Below are 17,483 nucleotides of genomic sequence, written 5' to 3' on the forward strand. Positions count from 1 at the left end.
TAATGTAATACGATTGTTCATTAATCATGCAAATTCATATATGAGATTGTTATTGTTGAACCATTCTTCTTGATGACAGATGATGTGAAGTGGTGAAAGCTGATCTCTCAGGTGTGAGCAGCACGCATTGTTGAGAAAGAACATTGCGAAGATTCACACAGAACGGCGGGACCGAGCGAAGCTTTACCGTAGGGCAGGTTTCAGTGGTTTCAAACAAGAAACTGCGCTACATTTAATAGATTTAAAGCAAGACCCATTGATAGAGATTAGAGTTGACAAAAAATCTATCGCAAGCATAGGCAACTTTTTAAACGTCATCGAGGACATCATACGCGCGCAAAATGCAATATTATTTCAAATCCATTTACTCAGTCTGTATTATAATCAATATGATTTTGATTCCATTATCTTTTGGTGAGATGTATACGTCATTATTGAACGTCAAACAAGCCATCATTGTTGAAAGACAACTTATTGATCATTTAGAATCTTATATTGAACACGAATCGGAGAGACTTGAAGACATCAAAAGGTGAGTAAACAGACAGGGAACGGTGTCAGGATGCACGTGTGCTTGATAGTTTATCACTTGTTTATGTTGTAGGCTTAATTATTAAGGTTTAGATGGTGTTGTTTTAGAAAGAAAGAGAACAAATAAAGCTAAATAATTGTGTCTAAGAATTAGTAAGCTATATGTTTGGGCTGTGTGTCCTTTATTGTATCTTGTTCCATATAATTTAATGATAGGCTACTATTATCATCATACTTAGGCCTTTGTATTCCTTGCAGAACATATGCCATTGATGAATCACTGGAATGGATAACCTCATGCATATATCATTGCATGGTTGTCTCCCCTCTGTCCATCTACCATGGTATCACCTTAGGGTGATAGTCTCTCTAAACCTTTAGCACTTATAGACTCTTTCTCCAGGTTTTATGCAAAGGTGTCAGAATTGCACAGTGAGGTGTACAATGGACCATCAGCTGCTATGGCAAACCCCTTGGTGGCGTTTACTCTTATCAAGCGCTTGCAGTCCGAGTGGATTAATCTGATCTACAGTGATGAAGCGCAAGAGAACACCCAAGGTTGTTACCCTTTATGACTCTCTTTAAAAACAAATCTGGTCCTTACAACTGACATAACCTGGGACATAAGTTTGACAAAGGTCCATCCCCGCTTTTTGTGTTCTGTCGTCACCCCACCCCCACTCACTCCCCCGTGTTGTGTTTCAGCCTTCAGGTCCGGTTACGAGGAGGTAGAGGAGGAGGGAAGCTTGCCAAAACTGGAGGACCTTCAGGGGGCGGCCAATGGGTTGATGAGACTGCAGGATGTGTATGCCCTTCAAGTGGGGGGACTTGTGAGAGGTCACTTCCAGAGGATCACTAACGGCAACCCCATTGACATCTACAGTCCCACAATATCTGTTCCTCTTTCTGGGGATGACTGCTTCCTGGTTGGAAAGGTAAGCCACCCATAACTCACACATTTAATCATTGGCTGCACCTGATTCTCCACCCTTCTCCTCTTGCACGCTGTCTCGTATGGATCTAACAATGATGAAAGCTCCCTCCAGCCAATGGTTACACAAATCCCACACGTAAGCTGAACAGGCATAAGCACTCTTTCATTCCCATGTCCATCATACCTGAACGTCAATAGTACGCCACTGACTAAAGGAATTTACAATATGTATTACTTACAGTATGTGGCTTTATGAGAAGTGTGTATGATACGGGTAATGTGCAATGTATGTGTTGTGTTGAGTGTGTAATGTACAGTGTCTTTTGGGTCCTGGTCAAAAGTAGTGCACAATAAAGGGAATAGGGAGATATTTGGAAGACGGACGAAGTCTTCCTCATGATGAGTCACTCCTCAATGGATCCTACTGTTTATGTACAGTGGCAGTGCACACGGTGCACTGTGTGGGAGAGACAGTATGGAAAATACATCATATCTGTTTAGGGAACTGCACTTTTGTGGTGGCTAAAACCTAGTTGTTAAAACCAGCAGGGTTATCTAAGGGTGAGCTTTATTTCTCACGTTTCCAGGGCCCGTACAAAGCCTCAGTCACCATTAACAATCACAGTACTACATTTACTTTACGTCGCTCTCTCTTCTCTTCAGCTCTAGATGTGAGAGAATGATATTTACAATGCTAAAAAGTTGTTCACTCTTTCCTTCCAACATATATTTTGAGTATGTTGTATGACTGTTCAGGAAAAGAATGTGTCTCAATTTGTCATTATAAAATCTTTCTGTTGTTTTCTAATGCTAACATCCTGTTGTTGTATTGCAGGTTGCCTATGAGCTGGAGGACTACTACCACTCAGTGCAGTGGCTGGAGGAGTCAGTGCGTCTGTTCCGAGGGGCGGGGGGGGGATGGAGTCCAGAGAATGAGGGAACTCTGGAAGATGCTCTGGATCACTTGGCCTTCTCTCACTTCAAGGTGTGTCTATTTTGCACATAGAAATACAAGTCATTCTGATTTTGAATGTGATTCTTTAAAAAATAGACCTACTGGTTGAAAATAGTATTTGTCGAGAGATGTGATTCTTTCAGCATTTTGTTGACCAAATGTAACTTTTTTGTTTTGCTTCAGACAGGAAACATCTCCTATGCACTGAGTCTCTCTCATGAGTTGTTGAACCATGGTAAGCCTGTCTAGTTAAAACATCTCACTTTAAGTGTGGCCTGGGGTGGTCCAGCGGTCTAAACTGCTGCCTCTGGATCTCACATAGTATGTTCCGTTGCGAGCATGGGGTTTACTGCGGCCCACTTCCTTTTTCTTTATCCTGTCCAATGAAAATAACATTCTGACTACATATATCATGGTCACCATCTGCTTTGTATATCAGCCTATTTCCCCATACGGTAGCTGAACCCTGAAGTACTGTATACTTACTGTGCATGATGCAGACATGGACCTGGACCTTACAGTTCAGGCCTCCTTTTAATAAAAAGCCATACATTGACCAGGAAAACATCTGTACAGCTCGCTTGTTTCTATTTTACCAACTGGTCGCTGTGATTTGTTTCTCCAAACTCATGGTATCATATTGATGGTATTAACATGATTCCCTTCCTGAAGATCCCATGAACAGGAGAGTTTTGAAGAATGTAGAGAAGTATGAGCGACTACTTGTTGACAATCCACCATTACTGAGCGCTGACACTGGGTTGAAGAGGCCTAACACCACCTATCTACGGACAAGGAACACCTACGAGAGACTGTGTCGGACACAAGGCACTCCGGTATACTCATCTATGATATTGTAATCTCCTCCACCCAGCCGGCTATATGCGGAAGCAATTGAGTGATACATTTGCTTTTAGAAATGCTCCAAACAGAACTGAAATCATGCTGTCCTTTTAAATGTACGACACCATATGAAAAACTGAGACTACATTCTGGAGCTCACAGAGAAAGAAAATAGTTTTTAAAGTTCTGAGGATGAAAAGAAAATACTGCTGCTTTCTTTCCATGTTTCGGATCCGGTAATGACTTCAGATGCCCTTCTCTCCTCACAGCCAATGCGTTATGAAAACCCCCGGCTGTTCTGTGACTATTTCAACAATGACAGTCCTGGGCTACTACTGCAGCCAATCAGACGTGAGGTGCTGAGCCTGCAGCCATATGTGGTCCTCTACCACAGCTTCATCACTGGCTCAGAGGCAGAGCGCATCAAGGACCTCGCCCAGACAGGGGTGAGTGTCTATCTACTGCCATGGTGTCACCCCTTTTACTCAGAAAAGGCCTATCAGGGCAGTATGTATCAAGCATCTCGGATAAGAAGTGCTGATCTAGGATCCAGTTCTCCCTGTCCAGTCTTATTCATTATGATCTTAAAGGCTAAATGGATCCTAAATCAGCCATCCAACTCTGATGCTTGATGCATATGGCCCCAGATTCCATTGTCATGACATTGATTCTGATTACCACATTCACTTTCCAAGTCAAAAAATTACGAGTGTCTTTTAAATAACATAACTGATAGAAGAGACCCTCCTGTGTCATGATTAGTTTTTGCGCATCTGAAGGATTATTAAATGCGTTACATGTCAACGGCCTATTTTATGACTCCAGTAAAGATTGAGCAGGAGAGTGACTCTACACACAGAACACTGTTTGTTTTAGCTCTGCTGGGATAACGGTTATTTTAGGACATTTCCAATCTGCTTTTTCCCCCTGTGGTCTGGCTGCTTAGACTGCCACTGAGGTGCTAGTTTTTCACCCGAGTAATAGTTACAGCTTAGATTACAATGGCAGGTATGATAGGTATGATAGTATTGTCATTTCTATTCTTGCATGTTTGTGATCTCAAATACTTCATCTATCAAATCGGTCAAATCGGAGGGCATGCTGTCCGGTCCTCTGGCAGTCTCTATGGGGGTGCCACAGGGTTCAATTCTCGGGCCGACTCTTTTCTCTGTATATATCAATGATGTTGCTCTTGCTGCGGGCGATTCCCTGATCCACCTCTACGCAGACGACACCTTTCTATATACTTTCGGCCCGTCATTGGACACTGTGCTATCTAACCTCCAAACGAGCTTCAATGCCATACAACACTCCTTCCGTGGCCTCCAACTGCTCTTAAACGCTAGTAAAACCAAATGCATGCTTTTCAACCGATCGCTGCCTGCACCCGCATGCCCGACTAGCATCACCACACTGGATGGTTCCGACCTTGAATATGTGGACACCTATAAGTACCTTGGTGTCTGGCTAGACTGCAAACTCTCCTTCCAGACCCATATCAAACATCTCCAATCAAAAATCAAATCAAGAGTCGGCTTTCTATTCCGTAACAAAGCCTCCTTCACTCACGCTGCCAAGCTTACTCTAGTAAAACTGACTATCCTACCGATCCTCGACTTCGGCGATGTCATCTACAAAATTGCTTCCAACAACTCTTCTCAGCAAACTGGATGCAGTTTATCACAGTGCCATCCGTTTTGTCACTAAAGCACCTTATACTACCCACCACTGCGACTTGTATGCTCCAGTCGGCTGGCCCTCGCTACATATTCGTCGCAAGACCCACTGGCTCCAGGTCATCTACAAGGCCATGCTAGGTAAAGCTCCGCCTTATCTCAGTTCACTGGTCACGATGGCAACACCCATCCGTAGCACGCGCTCCAGCAGGTGTATCTCACTGATCATCCCTAAAGCCAACACCTCATTCGGCCGCCTTTCGTTCCAGTACTCTGCTGCCTGTGACTGGAACGAATTGCAAAAATCGCTGAAGTTGGAGACTTTTATCTCCCTCACCAACTTCAAACATCAGCTATCTGAGCAGCTAACCGATCGCTGCAGCTGTACATAATCTATTGGTAAATAGCCCACCCATTTTCACCTATCTCATCCCCACAGTTTTTATTTATTTACTTTTCTGCTCTTTTGCACACCAATATCTCTACCTGTACATGATCATCTGATCATTTATCACTCCAGTGTTAATCTGCAATATTGTAATTATTCGCCTACCTCCTCATGCCTTTTGCACACATTGTATAAAGACTCCCCTTTTTTTCTACTGTGTTATTGACTTGTTAATTGTTTACTCCATGTGTAACTCTGTGTTGTCTGTTCACACTGCTATGCTTTATCTTGGCCAGGTCACAGTTGCAAATGAGAACTTGTTCTCAACTAGCCTACCTGGTTAAATAAAGGTGAAATAAAATAAAAAATAAAACATCAAGGGCTTTAGAAAGGCTCAGTCTCTGTTCTGTGACCTGGTTGCAATATTTACAATATTAAGAAATATTAACAAATAAGTGATAATGCCTGAGAAGCCGGTTTTTGTTGGATATATTGGCACGGGCTTAACACCCGAGAACAAGCCGAGGGCCGGCAAACCGTGCCAATATATCCAACAAACACCGGCTTTGAATGCATAATCACTTTTATACAACAGGTTACCAGCAAATTCAAATAATGATTGACATATTTTCATTAAAAAAACATAATTTTGATGAATTTATTCGTACTATTTCATCTTTCCGCAAGATATAGTCCTGACACACATCTAGGGTTGCTAGAGACGCGACCCTTTCGTGAGTTCTTTTTGTTCTGTATCAATGGACGCGACCCAGTTGTTCATTCTAAGTGTTCAATTGCCATACAGAATAACAACAGTAGGTGCATTTGTTTAAGCTGTTTTTTAGTGACATTTATTTGGATACATGATTTCGCCTGACATAAAAAATGTGCTCTCTCTCGTTAGGACACTGTTGCTCAGAGGAGCTAGCCAACAACACAGCTAATACAATAACTTCAAACGGAAGCTGGAAAGACTGTAAAATAGTTGCACTTTGTTTCGTTTGACCTTTTTCAATGGCTTCTTCTTTGTATACATCTATAAAAACGATGCTAGCTGATTCATGATTTCGACTGGCTGAGAAAGCTGCCTGCTTCTCTCTCTCGTCTCGACTCCCGACCCCTACACGTTCATTACATTACTGTGGGACAGTTGGAGATCGAATTTGAATATTGAAACAATGACAGGGAGGTTTATACAAATCTCCGCTGTTGAAAACTAAATATTAGTCTAAAAGAAATGTGAGATAATGTCTAGATTATTTTTGTAGTGGAAATCAAGTTTATAACTTCCCTGCCTGGGCTGATGAGACAGTGGATAGCGCAGTCAGATGGAACAGAGTAAATGGGCATTTAAACATCATAGATTTAGCCCGCTAAAATATGTCCAAGCTGGTTAGGAAGAAGAAAATCTGCGTTGTACTAATGGGCTCATTTTAATGACTGGAATGGAATTAATGGAACGGTATCAAACACAAACATATGGAAACCATGTTTGACTTCGCTCCATTTATTCAAGTTCATTTTTGTATGTTATTTACTGTGCTCTTTCAGTGCTCTTTTCTTTACTGTTCTCTTCTCTATCCTCACATCATTCATGTTTCTCTTGTCAGACAGAGCCCTGCAATTTGATCCTAAAAAGTTACTTCTGTATAAAATGATTGAGTATTGAAAGTCTTCTCTCTTTTTGTGCCATAAGTTAAGGAGATCTGTGGTGGCATCTGGAGAGGAACAGGCTACTGCAGAGTATCGCATCAGCAAGAGGTATTACTATCAGAAACATGTCACTGCATGTCACTGCATGTCACTGTCAATGTATAGTTTACAGTTCCTTTTCATAACACTGCAAGCAGTAATTAAAGCACCAGCAGAACAATGCACCCTCACAGCAACCAGTGAATATACCGTATAACAATATAACATGCTTGGGCTAATTTTATGGTGCACATGTGATTTTCAGGCTTATTAGTTATACCATGTAATGTATGATAGTTAACTGTGGGATAAACGTTAACTGTTGTATGGAACGTAGCTGAACACCTATGAAACCTACAGTATCAGTGGAAGGTGAAGTGTACATTATTGTTTTACATCAGGTAGAGCGACGAGTCAATCTGCATTGATCAGTTGAGGACTGCACATCAAGTAGGAATGACGCCACCTGTCAGAAGACAGAGTGTACATAACATCAGGTCGAGCTCAAACCAAGACAGTGACATGATCTGTATTATGAGAGTGTGTGGTTTGTTTTTCAGTGCATGGCTAAAGGACACAGCCCACCCTATCATTGGGAGGCTGGACCAGAGAATCACCTGGCTCACAAGTCTCAATGTGCAGCCTCCGTATGCAGAGTACCTCCAAGTGGTGAACTATGGGATTGGAGGACACTATGAACCTCATTTTGACCATGCAACTGTGAGTGTTTACTAAACACTTATTACTAAATGAATAAACACTTAATGCAATAGTGAACCCTCATGTTGTGTGTTAGTGTTGAGTGATGGTCTGTGTCCCAAACATCACTCTATTTCCTAGTACAAGGGTTCCTAAACTTTTACACTCTTCCAGCATTTTATTTTATTTAACTAGGCAAGTCAGTTAAGAACCAAAGTCCTATTTACAATGACAGCCTAGGAATGGTGGGTTAACTGCCTTGTTCAGGGGCAGAGCAACAGACTTGTACCTTGCCAGCTTGGGGATTCGATCTAGCAACCTTTTGGTTACTGACCCAACGCTCTAACCACTAGGCTACCTGTCACCCCCCCTGCATTGGGGAACGTCCCGCGCCCCCCCCCATGTCTAATGGCCATGTCAAATGTGTATTCATCTGATATTTGAGTGACTCAAACATTAATCCAAAATCTATGGCTAAAAATCTAGCTACAAAACGTTAGCTGACATGGACTAGTTGAACTGGACATTTCTGACAGGATTTAAATAGCTCTCTAAGGTCTGCAAGAACTGACATGACAAGAGGAAAACTACCCAATTTTGAAATTGCACCTTTTGCATTCTAGTATTACAACTTATTTTGGGGAGGGGGACCCGCGCTCTCCACCCCCCCCCCCCCCCCTCTGCTGGGCGCGCCCCACTGTTTGGGAACCACTGCCCTAGTACACTACTTTTGACCAGGGCTCATAGTTCTCTGGTTGAAAGTAGCGCTCTGTATAGGGGAATAGGGTGCCATTTGAGATGTAGCCATGGTAAGGACATGATATATTTATGTGTACTATTTCCTACATGTAACCAGTCAGCATCAAGCCCCCTTTTTAGGCTCAACACTGGGAATCGAGTGGCAACCTTCATGATATACGTAAGTGTTTTATCTTGTTATCCTGTTATGTGCATGTTTGTCTCATTTGTGGATATACAGTAAAGGCATCTTTGGAGATACTGTACGCTATATCGCTTCAATCAGAATTAGAATTCAGTATTTTCTTATTGAAATTGCAATGAGATGTCAAACTTCAAGTTAAGGTGGTATGAAAAAGAATATCTGCTTGTGAGATTTGGACAAACTCCACACTCCTTATTCCAGCATGGATGGCTTTTTTTGACGTGTGCACAGTGGCTAGACTAGACACAACTCAGTGAGAATGTTGTCATCCTCCACAGCTCAGCTCTGTGGACGCAGGTGGGTCCACAGCCTTCATCCATGCTAACTTTAGCGTTCCTGTTGTGGAGGTAAATGCACTGCTCACATCAGCTGCTGGCTAAACTTGTGCTATGTCCCAAATGGCACCCTATTCCCTACAGAGTGCACTACTTGTTACCAGTGTTTGTCAAAAGTAGTGCACTCTATAGGTAATAGGATTCTATTTTGGACATGTGCTTTACCTTCTTGTTTATCCATCAAAATTGCTTCAAGCCAGAACACATACCCTCCTAAACATTCACTCTGTGCAGGTGTTAAAATGCCATCAAGAATAATAAGAGATTCTTTCCTCAGAAAGGTCACGTCATTTCTTAAGATGTTTTGAGTAGGACTGTTCTTATGACAGAAGGCCTGATGAGTAAAGAGTAGCCATAGGCAGTGTCCCAAATGGCACCCAATTCTCTTTATAGTGTACTACTTTTGACCAGGGCCCTGTACATAATATTGATGCCATTTGGGATGCATCCACAGTGTAGTGTTTGGTTTAATAAATGAGCTGCTGTTGAAAAGACACAGGACCTCACCAGGTTTTAACCTATCAACCTGGATTTTATTGAGGTTTCACTTCCTTTCCTCAAGTGTTAGAAAAAATCTCTCTCACTGGGCACCCTTTCCCTCATGTCAATGTCAAATATGTTGTACTTGGAGCACAGCTATGCACGTGGGATTTTAACATACATATATACAACATTTGATTTTCATTGAGGTACAATGGCTTAGGATTGTCAAGTAGAGGAGGAGACCATACACATTCCAGGCGCGATAGTGGCCCACAAAATCCAGGCACGATTTGAAATGTTTTGTTCCAATGTTTTTAGTGACACATTTCCAATGTCTCTTGTGTTCCAGAATGCTGCCCTATTCTGGTGGAACCTCCATAGGAACGGCCAAGGAGATGGGGACACTCTGCATGCTGGCTGCCCTGTGCTTGTTGGGGACAAATGGGGTAAGAGGCTTTAATGAGACAACCGGGAACGCCACATAGTTCCTATAGAAAAACACACAGGTACAGTGAGCAGTGTCAGATGTGGAACGCTAAGGACCCTACGTCTATTCCAGTAGCCCCTGCCTGTCATACTGAAGTCACAGCTGGAGCCTGGGGCCACATCTGCACTGCATTATACAGGTAGAGTTGGGGACAATATAGAGAAGAGGTCCGGCACTGAGCACTGCTCTGGGATGCTAAACATGTGGGCCTCCATTCCACATCATTTAACTCCATCTTGGATCCCACAGTCAGTGACAAGGCTAAAGGAAACAGGGGGGTATCAGTAATTAATGTGAGTGGCTGCTTCTGAGAGACACTTAAAGGAGAAAGTATATACTTTTTATTTTTTATTTTACTGTGTGTTCATGTATTTGAACTAAGATTATAACAAGGAAATAAGGCCCCATTTCCCATTATTGACTGCCTCGCCTGGTTCACTAACTACTTCTCAGATAGAGTTCAGTGTGTCAAATCGGAGGGCCTGTTGTCCGGGACCTCTATGGGGGTGCCACAGGGTTCAATTCTCGGGCCGACTCTTTTCTCATGAATATATATCTATGATGTCGCTCTTCCTGCAGGTGATTCTTTGATCCACCTCTACGTAGACGACACCATTCTGTATACATCTGGCCCTTCTTTGGACACTGTGTCAACAAACCTCCAAACGAGCTTCAACGACATATAACACTCTTTCCGTGGCCTCCAACTGCTCTTAAATGCTAGTAAAACTAAATGTATGCTCTTCAACGGTTCGCTGCCCGCACCCGCCCGCATGGCTAGCATCACCACTCTGGACGGTTTTGACTTAGAATATGTGGACAACTATAAATACCTAGGTATCTGGCTAGACTGTAAACTCTACTCTACTTCCACATTAAGCATCTCCAATCCAAAGTTAAATCTAAAATCGGCTTCCTATTTTGCAACAAAGCCTCCTTCACTCATGCTGCCAAACATACCCTCATAAAACTCACTATCCTACCAATCCTTGACTTCGACGATATAATTGACAAAATAGCCTCCAACACTCTACTCAACAAATTGGATGCAGTCTATCACAGTGCCATGCGTTTCATCACCAAAGCCCCATATACTACCCACCACTGCCACCTGTATGCTCACGTTGGCTGGTCCTCGCTACATATTTGTCGCCAAACCCACTGGCTCCAGGTCATATACAAGTCTTTGCTAGATTAAGCTCTGCCTTATCTCAGCTCACTGGTCATCATAGGAACACCCACCCGTAGCACATGCTCCAGTAGGTATATTTCATTGGTCATCCCCAAAGCCAACACCTACTTTGGCTGCCTTTCCTTCCAGTTCTCTGCTGCCAATGACTGGAACAAATTGCAAAAATCACTGAAGTTGGAGACTTGTATCTCCCTCACTAACTCTAAGCGTCAGCTGTCAGAGCAGCTTACAGATCGCTGCAGCTGTATATAGCCCATCAGTAAATAGCCCATCCAACCAACTACCTACCTCCTCCCCATATTTGTTTTTGTTTTTCTGCTCTTTTGCACACCAGTATTTCTACATCCTCATCTGCACATATATCACTCTAGTGTAAATTGCTAAATTCTATTGGCTTATTTATTGCCTTACCTCCTTACTTCATTTGCTCACACTGTATACAGATTTTTTTTCTATTGTGTTATTGACCATACGTTTGTTTATGTGTAACTCTGTGTTGTTTTTGTCGTACTGCTTTGCTTTATCTTGGCCAGGTCATAGTTGTAAATGAGAACTTGTTCTCAACTGGCCTACCTGGTTAAATAAAGGTGAAAAAAAATAATTATATATATATATATATATATATATATATATATATATATATATATATATATATATATATATATAGTTAAAAAATTGATGGCTCCATACAAGGGATCTATATAAAAATGTGTGTCTACACTTTTTGGTGATTTTAATGTCTGTGAATATTTAACAACTCTTTTTTACACACCTGTATATGATATTTGTTGTTTGTTTGACTACTCTGCGACATAAACTACTAACACATACTCTCTGTTGTCCATGCCCTGTTCCAGTGGCTAACAAATGGATCCATGAGTACGGCCAGGAGTTCCAGAGACGCTGCAGCCCCAATCCTGAGGAGTGAGAGAGAGAAAGCAGCTGCTGGGACCGCTTGGAGTACAAGAACCAGCCTCCACAATGGAGCCGTGCGCACCACGCAGGCAGAGAGGGAGGGAACGAGAGAGGGAGCAAGAGAGGGCATGCGAGAGCGCTTGAGGCTGGGGGAGAGGAAGGCAGCCAAAGAGCAGCCTGCACCTGTGATTGGAGCTTCAGGCACAAGGGAACGAGGAGCACAGACACTGTTGGAGGGGGCTGGAATGGCAGGGGGCTGACTTGGTTTTGGGAAGGAGGAGGTGGTGGGGGTGGAGGAGGGCATTTGGCAATCAGCCCCAAAAGCAGAGTGGCCTCTTGCTCCCACTCCCCAGTCAGTCCCTGCTGGAGCAGAGCTCTCTCTGAGAGAGGCCTCTACACTCACACACTGGGCTGGTTTCAGTTAACTCTGCTCGGCTGTTTGCCTCCGGTGTCAGTTTGTTTGAAAAAAAAGTATAATGCAGCCTTTTGAAACTGCTGCACTGAATCTGTCAGGATACGCTTCACACGGACTGATCTCATTATCACAGCGCTAATCTTTACCATCACAATTGATTTAGAATTATATTTCTCTAACCATCTCATACCTTAAGAATGTAGTTAAGAGTGGCGCTGTGATTCAGAGGAAAAAGGTTATTGTGACTTTTTCCCATTCATGCTGTCAGTTCAGGAGATGAGGTAGTCATCTCTCCCACTGAGGGGCTTGCTGACATTTGGTGTGCTCTCTATTGCTCATCTCCTTGTAGCTAATGGGGTGCATATGAGTCAAACCTGTTTAGTCTTCTAGCTCCCATTCAGAGGCATAATTAATTAGTCATGGTCTGTAAACCAGATAATTGGATGAATGCGTCTTCTTTAGCACAGAGTCTCTGACCTCACTACAAATCCTAGGTATCTAGCTGCATACCAGCAGGCCAAAATATGTGTTTGTATGTAGATCAAAACACCTCTGAAAAGAGTGCATACAGGCTTTCACACCTAGTCTATGAGGGAGTGAGGAGTGAAATGTACTGTAGGCTCCCAGGGGCTTCACTGTCTGTATGATTCTTTGAGCTGGCTGCTGCCTTTTGAGTGACAGGGAGTGTTGAAGGGAGAGGGGTTCAACAAGGATAATATCTCTGCCTGCTGGGATGTAAGGAAGTATTCCCTCCAGTGCACAACCCCGTACCACCCCTACCCTTTAGTTTAGACAGATACAAACACAGAGGTCGTATACTACAGGAATGCTACATGCTCCCAGCTGCATTCCTTAACAGTAGACCTTGATTGTTCCCCCTGGAGTGGATTGACAGGAGGCCCATGTTTGATAAAATGCATATGGAGGATGGAGGTTATGCCTTTGGAGTTTCTCCAACCAAGAACATTTCTATTCTATGGAATTCTCTAACTTTATATGATTTCAAAATAAAGAACTTCAACAAAAATATGTATGTCTGCCTCATTACTAAGCAGTTAAAACAAAACATACACAAAATAATATTTACTCTGCGTACATTCCGCAGACTATTTATAGTTGACCTGTCTAATATGTGAGCACAAGACACGTACAGTTGAAGTCGGAAGTTTATATACACCTTCGCCAAAAACATTTAAACTCAGTTTTTTTTACATTTCCTGACATTTAAAAATTCCCTGTCTTAGGTCAGTTATGATCACCACTTTACTTTAAGAATGTGAAATGTCAGAATAATAGCAGAGAGAATGGTTTATTTCAGCTTTTATTTCTTTCATCACTTCCCAGTGGGTCAGAGGTCTACATACACTCAATTCATATTTGATAGCATTGCCTTTAAATTGTTTAACTTGGGTCAAAAGTTTCAGGTCGCCTTCCACAAGCTTCCCACAATAAGTTGGGTGAATTTTGGCCCATTCCTCCTGACAGAGCTGGTGTAACTGAGTCAGGGTTGTAGGCCTCCTTGTTAGCACACACTTTTTCAGTTCTGCCCACAAATGTTCTATAGGATTGAGGTTAGGGCTTTGTGATGGCCACTCCAATACCTTGACTTTGTTGTCTTTAAGCCATTTTGCCACAACTTTGGTAGTATGCCTGGGGTCATTGTCCAGTTGGAAGACCCATTTGCTACCAAATGTTAACTTCCTGATTGATGTCTTTAGATGTTTCTTCAATATATCCACATAATTTTCCTACCTCATGATGCAATCTCTATTGTGAAGTGCACTAGTCCCTCCTGCAGCAAAGCACCCCCACAACATGATGCTGCCACCCCGTGCTCCACGGTTGGGATGGTGTTCTTCAGCTTGAAAGCCTCCCCCTTTTACCTCCAAACATAACGATGGCCATTGTGGCCAAACAGTTCTGTTTTTGTTTCATCAGACCAGAGGACATTTCTCCAAAAAGTACGATCTTTGGAAATTGCTCACAAGGATGAACCAGACATGTGGAGGTCTACTATTTTTTGGGGCTTTGGTTTTGGCTGATTTCTTTGGATTTTCCCATGATGTCACGCAAAGAGGCACTGAGTTTGAAGGTAGGCCTTGAAACACATCCACAGGTACACCTCCAATTGACTCAACTGATGTCAATTAGCCTATTAGAAGCTTCTAAAAGCCATGACATAATTTTCTGGAATTTTCCAAGCTGTTGGAAGGCACAGTCAACTTAGTGTATGTAAACTTCTGCCCCACTGTAATTGTGATACAGTGAATTATAAGTGAAATAACCTGTCTGTAAACAATTGTTGGAAAAATGACTTGTGTCATGCACAAAGTAGATGTCCTTACCGACTTGCCAAAACTATAGTTGTTAACAAGAAATTTGTGGAGTGGTTGAAAAACGAGTTTTAATGACTTCGACCTAAGTGTATGTAAACTTCCGACTTCAACTGTATGGTGTTTTTGTATTTCAACCAAGTTGCAAGTGTCCACTCGGGCTGTGGAAAATTGTTCTTATGCACACACATACAGTCGGTGCCAAAAATTGTTTTGAGAATGACACAAATATTAATTTTGACAAAATCTCCTGCCTCAGTTTGTATGATGGCAGTTTGCATATACTCCAGAATGTTATGAAGAGTGATTAGATGAATTGCAATTAATTGAAAAGTCCCTCTTTGCCATGCAAATGAACTGAATCCCCCAAAAACATTTCCACTGCATTTCAGCCCTGCCACAAAAGGACCAGCTGACATCATGTCAGTGATTCTCTCGTTAACACAGGTGTGAGTGTTGACGAGGACAAAGCTGGAGATCGCTCTGTCATGATGATTGAGTTTGAATAACAGACTGGAAGCTTGAAAAGGAGGGTCGGGCTTGGAATCATTGTTCTTCCTCTGTCAACCATGGTTTCCTTCAAGGACACACGTACCGTCATCATTTCTTTGCACAAAAAGGGCTTCACAGGCAAGGATATTGCTGCCTGTAAGATTGCACCTAAATCAACCATTTATCGGATCATCAAGAACTTCAAGGAGAGCAGTTCAATTGATGTGAAGAAGGCTTCAGGGCGCCCAAGAAAGTCCAGCAAGCACCAAGACCATCTCTTAAAGTTGATTCAGCTGCGGGATGGGGGCACCACCACTACAGAGCTTGCTCAGGACTTGCAGCAGGCAGGTGTGAGTGCATCTGCATGCACAGTAAGGCAAAGACTTTTGGAGGATGTCCTGGTGTCAAGAAGGGCAGCAAAGAAGCCCCTTCTCTCCAGGAACAACATCAGGGAGAGACTGATATTATGTAAAAGGTACAGGGATTGGACTGCTGAGGACTGGGGTAAAGTTATTTTCTCTGATGAATCCCCTTTCCGATTGTTTGGGGCATCCGGAAAAAAGCTTGTCCGGAGAAGACAAGGTGAGCGCTACCATCAGTCCTGTGTCATGCCAACAGTAAAGCATCCTGAGACCATTCATGTGTGGGGTTGCTTCTCAGCCAAGGGAGTGGGCTCACTCACAATTTTGCCTAAGAACACAGCCATGAATTAAGAATGGTACCCACACATCCTCCGAGAGCAACTTCTCCCAACCATCCAGGAACAGTTTGGTGACGAACAATGCCTTTTCCAGCATGATGGAGCACCTTGCCATAAGGAAAAAGTGATAACTAAGTGGCTCACAAAATATCGATATTTTGGGTCCATGGCCAGGAAACTCCCCAGACCTTAACACCTCTTGATGCACCCATCCCGTTAGCGGGATCATTTTCGTCAACATCCGCTGAATTGCAGAGCGCCAAATTGAAATTAAATTACTAAATTTTTTAAATTTTCATGAAATCACAAGTGCAATATAGCAAAACACAGCTGAGTTTGTTGTTAATCCACCTGGCGTGTCAGATTTCAAAAAAGCTTTTCGGTGAAAGCATACCAAGCGTTTATGTAAGGACATCTCTCTCAGTAGATAAAACATTACAAACAGCTAGCAGCCAAGTAGATTGGTCACGAAAGTCAGAAAAGCAATAAAATTAATCGCTTACCTTTGATGATCTTCGGATGTTTGCACTCACGAGACTCCCAGTTACACAATAAATGTTCCTTTTGTTCCATAAAGATTATTTTTATATCCAAAATACCTCCATTTGGTTGGTGCGTTATGTTCAGAAATCCACAGGCTTGAGCGGTCACGACATCACAGACGAAATTTCCAAATAGTATCCCTAAAGTTCTTAGAAACATGTCAAACGTTTTTTATAATCAATCCTCAGGTTGTATAATAATATATAATCGATAATACTTCAACCGGGACTGTAGCTTCTTCAATAGGAGAGAGAAATGTCTGCTCTAAGCTGTTGCGCATGCAAAACGCTGCTGGTACCCAGCCATACAATGACGCGATCTTTCGCGCTCGTTTTTCAAAATAAAAGCCTGAAACTATGTCAAAAGACTGTTCACACCATGGGGAAGCCATAGGAAAAGGAATCTTGTTGATATCCTTTTAAATGGAGTGAAGGCAGGCAATGGAACAGAGAGCTTTCAGGAAAAACAGCACTTCCGGTGTTACGGTTTTCTTCTAACTCCTCCTCTGACGAAGAGGTGTAAGCAAGGATTGGACCAAAATGCGGCGTGGTAATTTTCATACATGTTTAATGAACGAATAAACACGAACAATACAAAACAAAAAACGTAACGTGAAAACCTAAACAGCCTATCTGGTGAAAACAAACACAGAGACAGGAACAATCACCCAAGAAACACTCAAAGAATATGGCTGCCTAAATATGGTTCCCAATCAGAGACAACGATAAACACCTGCCTCTGATTGAGAACCACTCCAGACACCCATAGACTATGCTAGATACCCCCACTAAACCACAAACCCAATACCTAACAAAACCCCAAGACAAAACACACCACAATAAAAACCCTTGCCACAACCCTGGCCTGACCAAATAAACGAAGACAAACACAACATACTTCGACCAGGGCGTGACATCCGGGTTGGAT

General features: G+C 42.5%; 1 protein-coding gene across 1 annotated transcript; it reads left to right on the top strand.

The window, feature by feature from the left end:
• Positions 1-341: 341 nt before the first annotated feature.
• LOC135545283 (prolyl 4-hydroxylase subunit alpha-3-like) lies at positions 342-12,303 on the top strand. The gene is made up of 13 exons (XM_064972908.1): positions 342-532; positions 935-1,089; positions 1,237-1,466; positions 2,301-2,450; positions 2,604-2,655; positions 3,093-3,256; positions 3,533-3,709; positions 7,024-7,088; positions 7,580-7,739; positions 8,575-8,637; positions 8,940-9,008; positions 9,829-9,925; positions 12,016-12,303. Exons 1-13 carry the CDS (start codon positions 342-344, stop codon positions 12,084-12,086), a joined length of 1,644 nt encoding a protein of 547 aa, XP_064828980.1. The 3' UTR covers positions 12,087-12,303.
• The last annotated feature ends 5,180 nt before the right edge of the window (positions 12,304-17,483 follow it).

The sequence above is a fragment of the Oncorhynchus masou genome, chromosome 9 (genome assembly GCF_036934945.1).
Source record: "Oncorhynchus masou masou isolate Uvic2021 chromosome 9, UVic_Omas_1.1, whole genome shotgun sequence".
Lineage (NCBI taxonomy): Eukaryota > Metazoa > Chordata > Actinopteri > Salmoniformes > Salmonidae > Oncorhynchus > Oncorhynchus masou.

Excerpts from the sequence above, each read along its gene's own strand:
- LOC135545283 (XM_064972908.1), top strand. The coding sequence starts at position 342 with ATGCAATATTATTTCAAATCCATTTACTCAGTCTGTATTATAATCAAT. Across the intron at positions 533-934 it reads AGACTTGAAGACATCAAAAG|GTTTTATGCAAAGGTGTCAG; the intron begins GTGAGTAAACAG and ends CTCTTTCTCCAG. Across the intron at positions 1,090-1,236 it reads AGCGCAAGAGAACACCCAAG|CCTTCAGGTCCGGTTACGAG; the intron begins GTTGTTACCCTT and ends GTTGTGTTTCAG.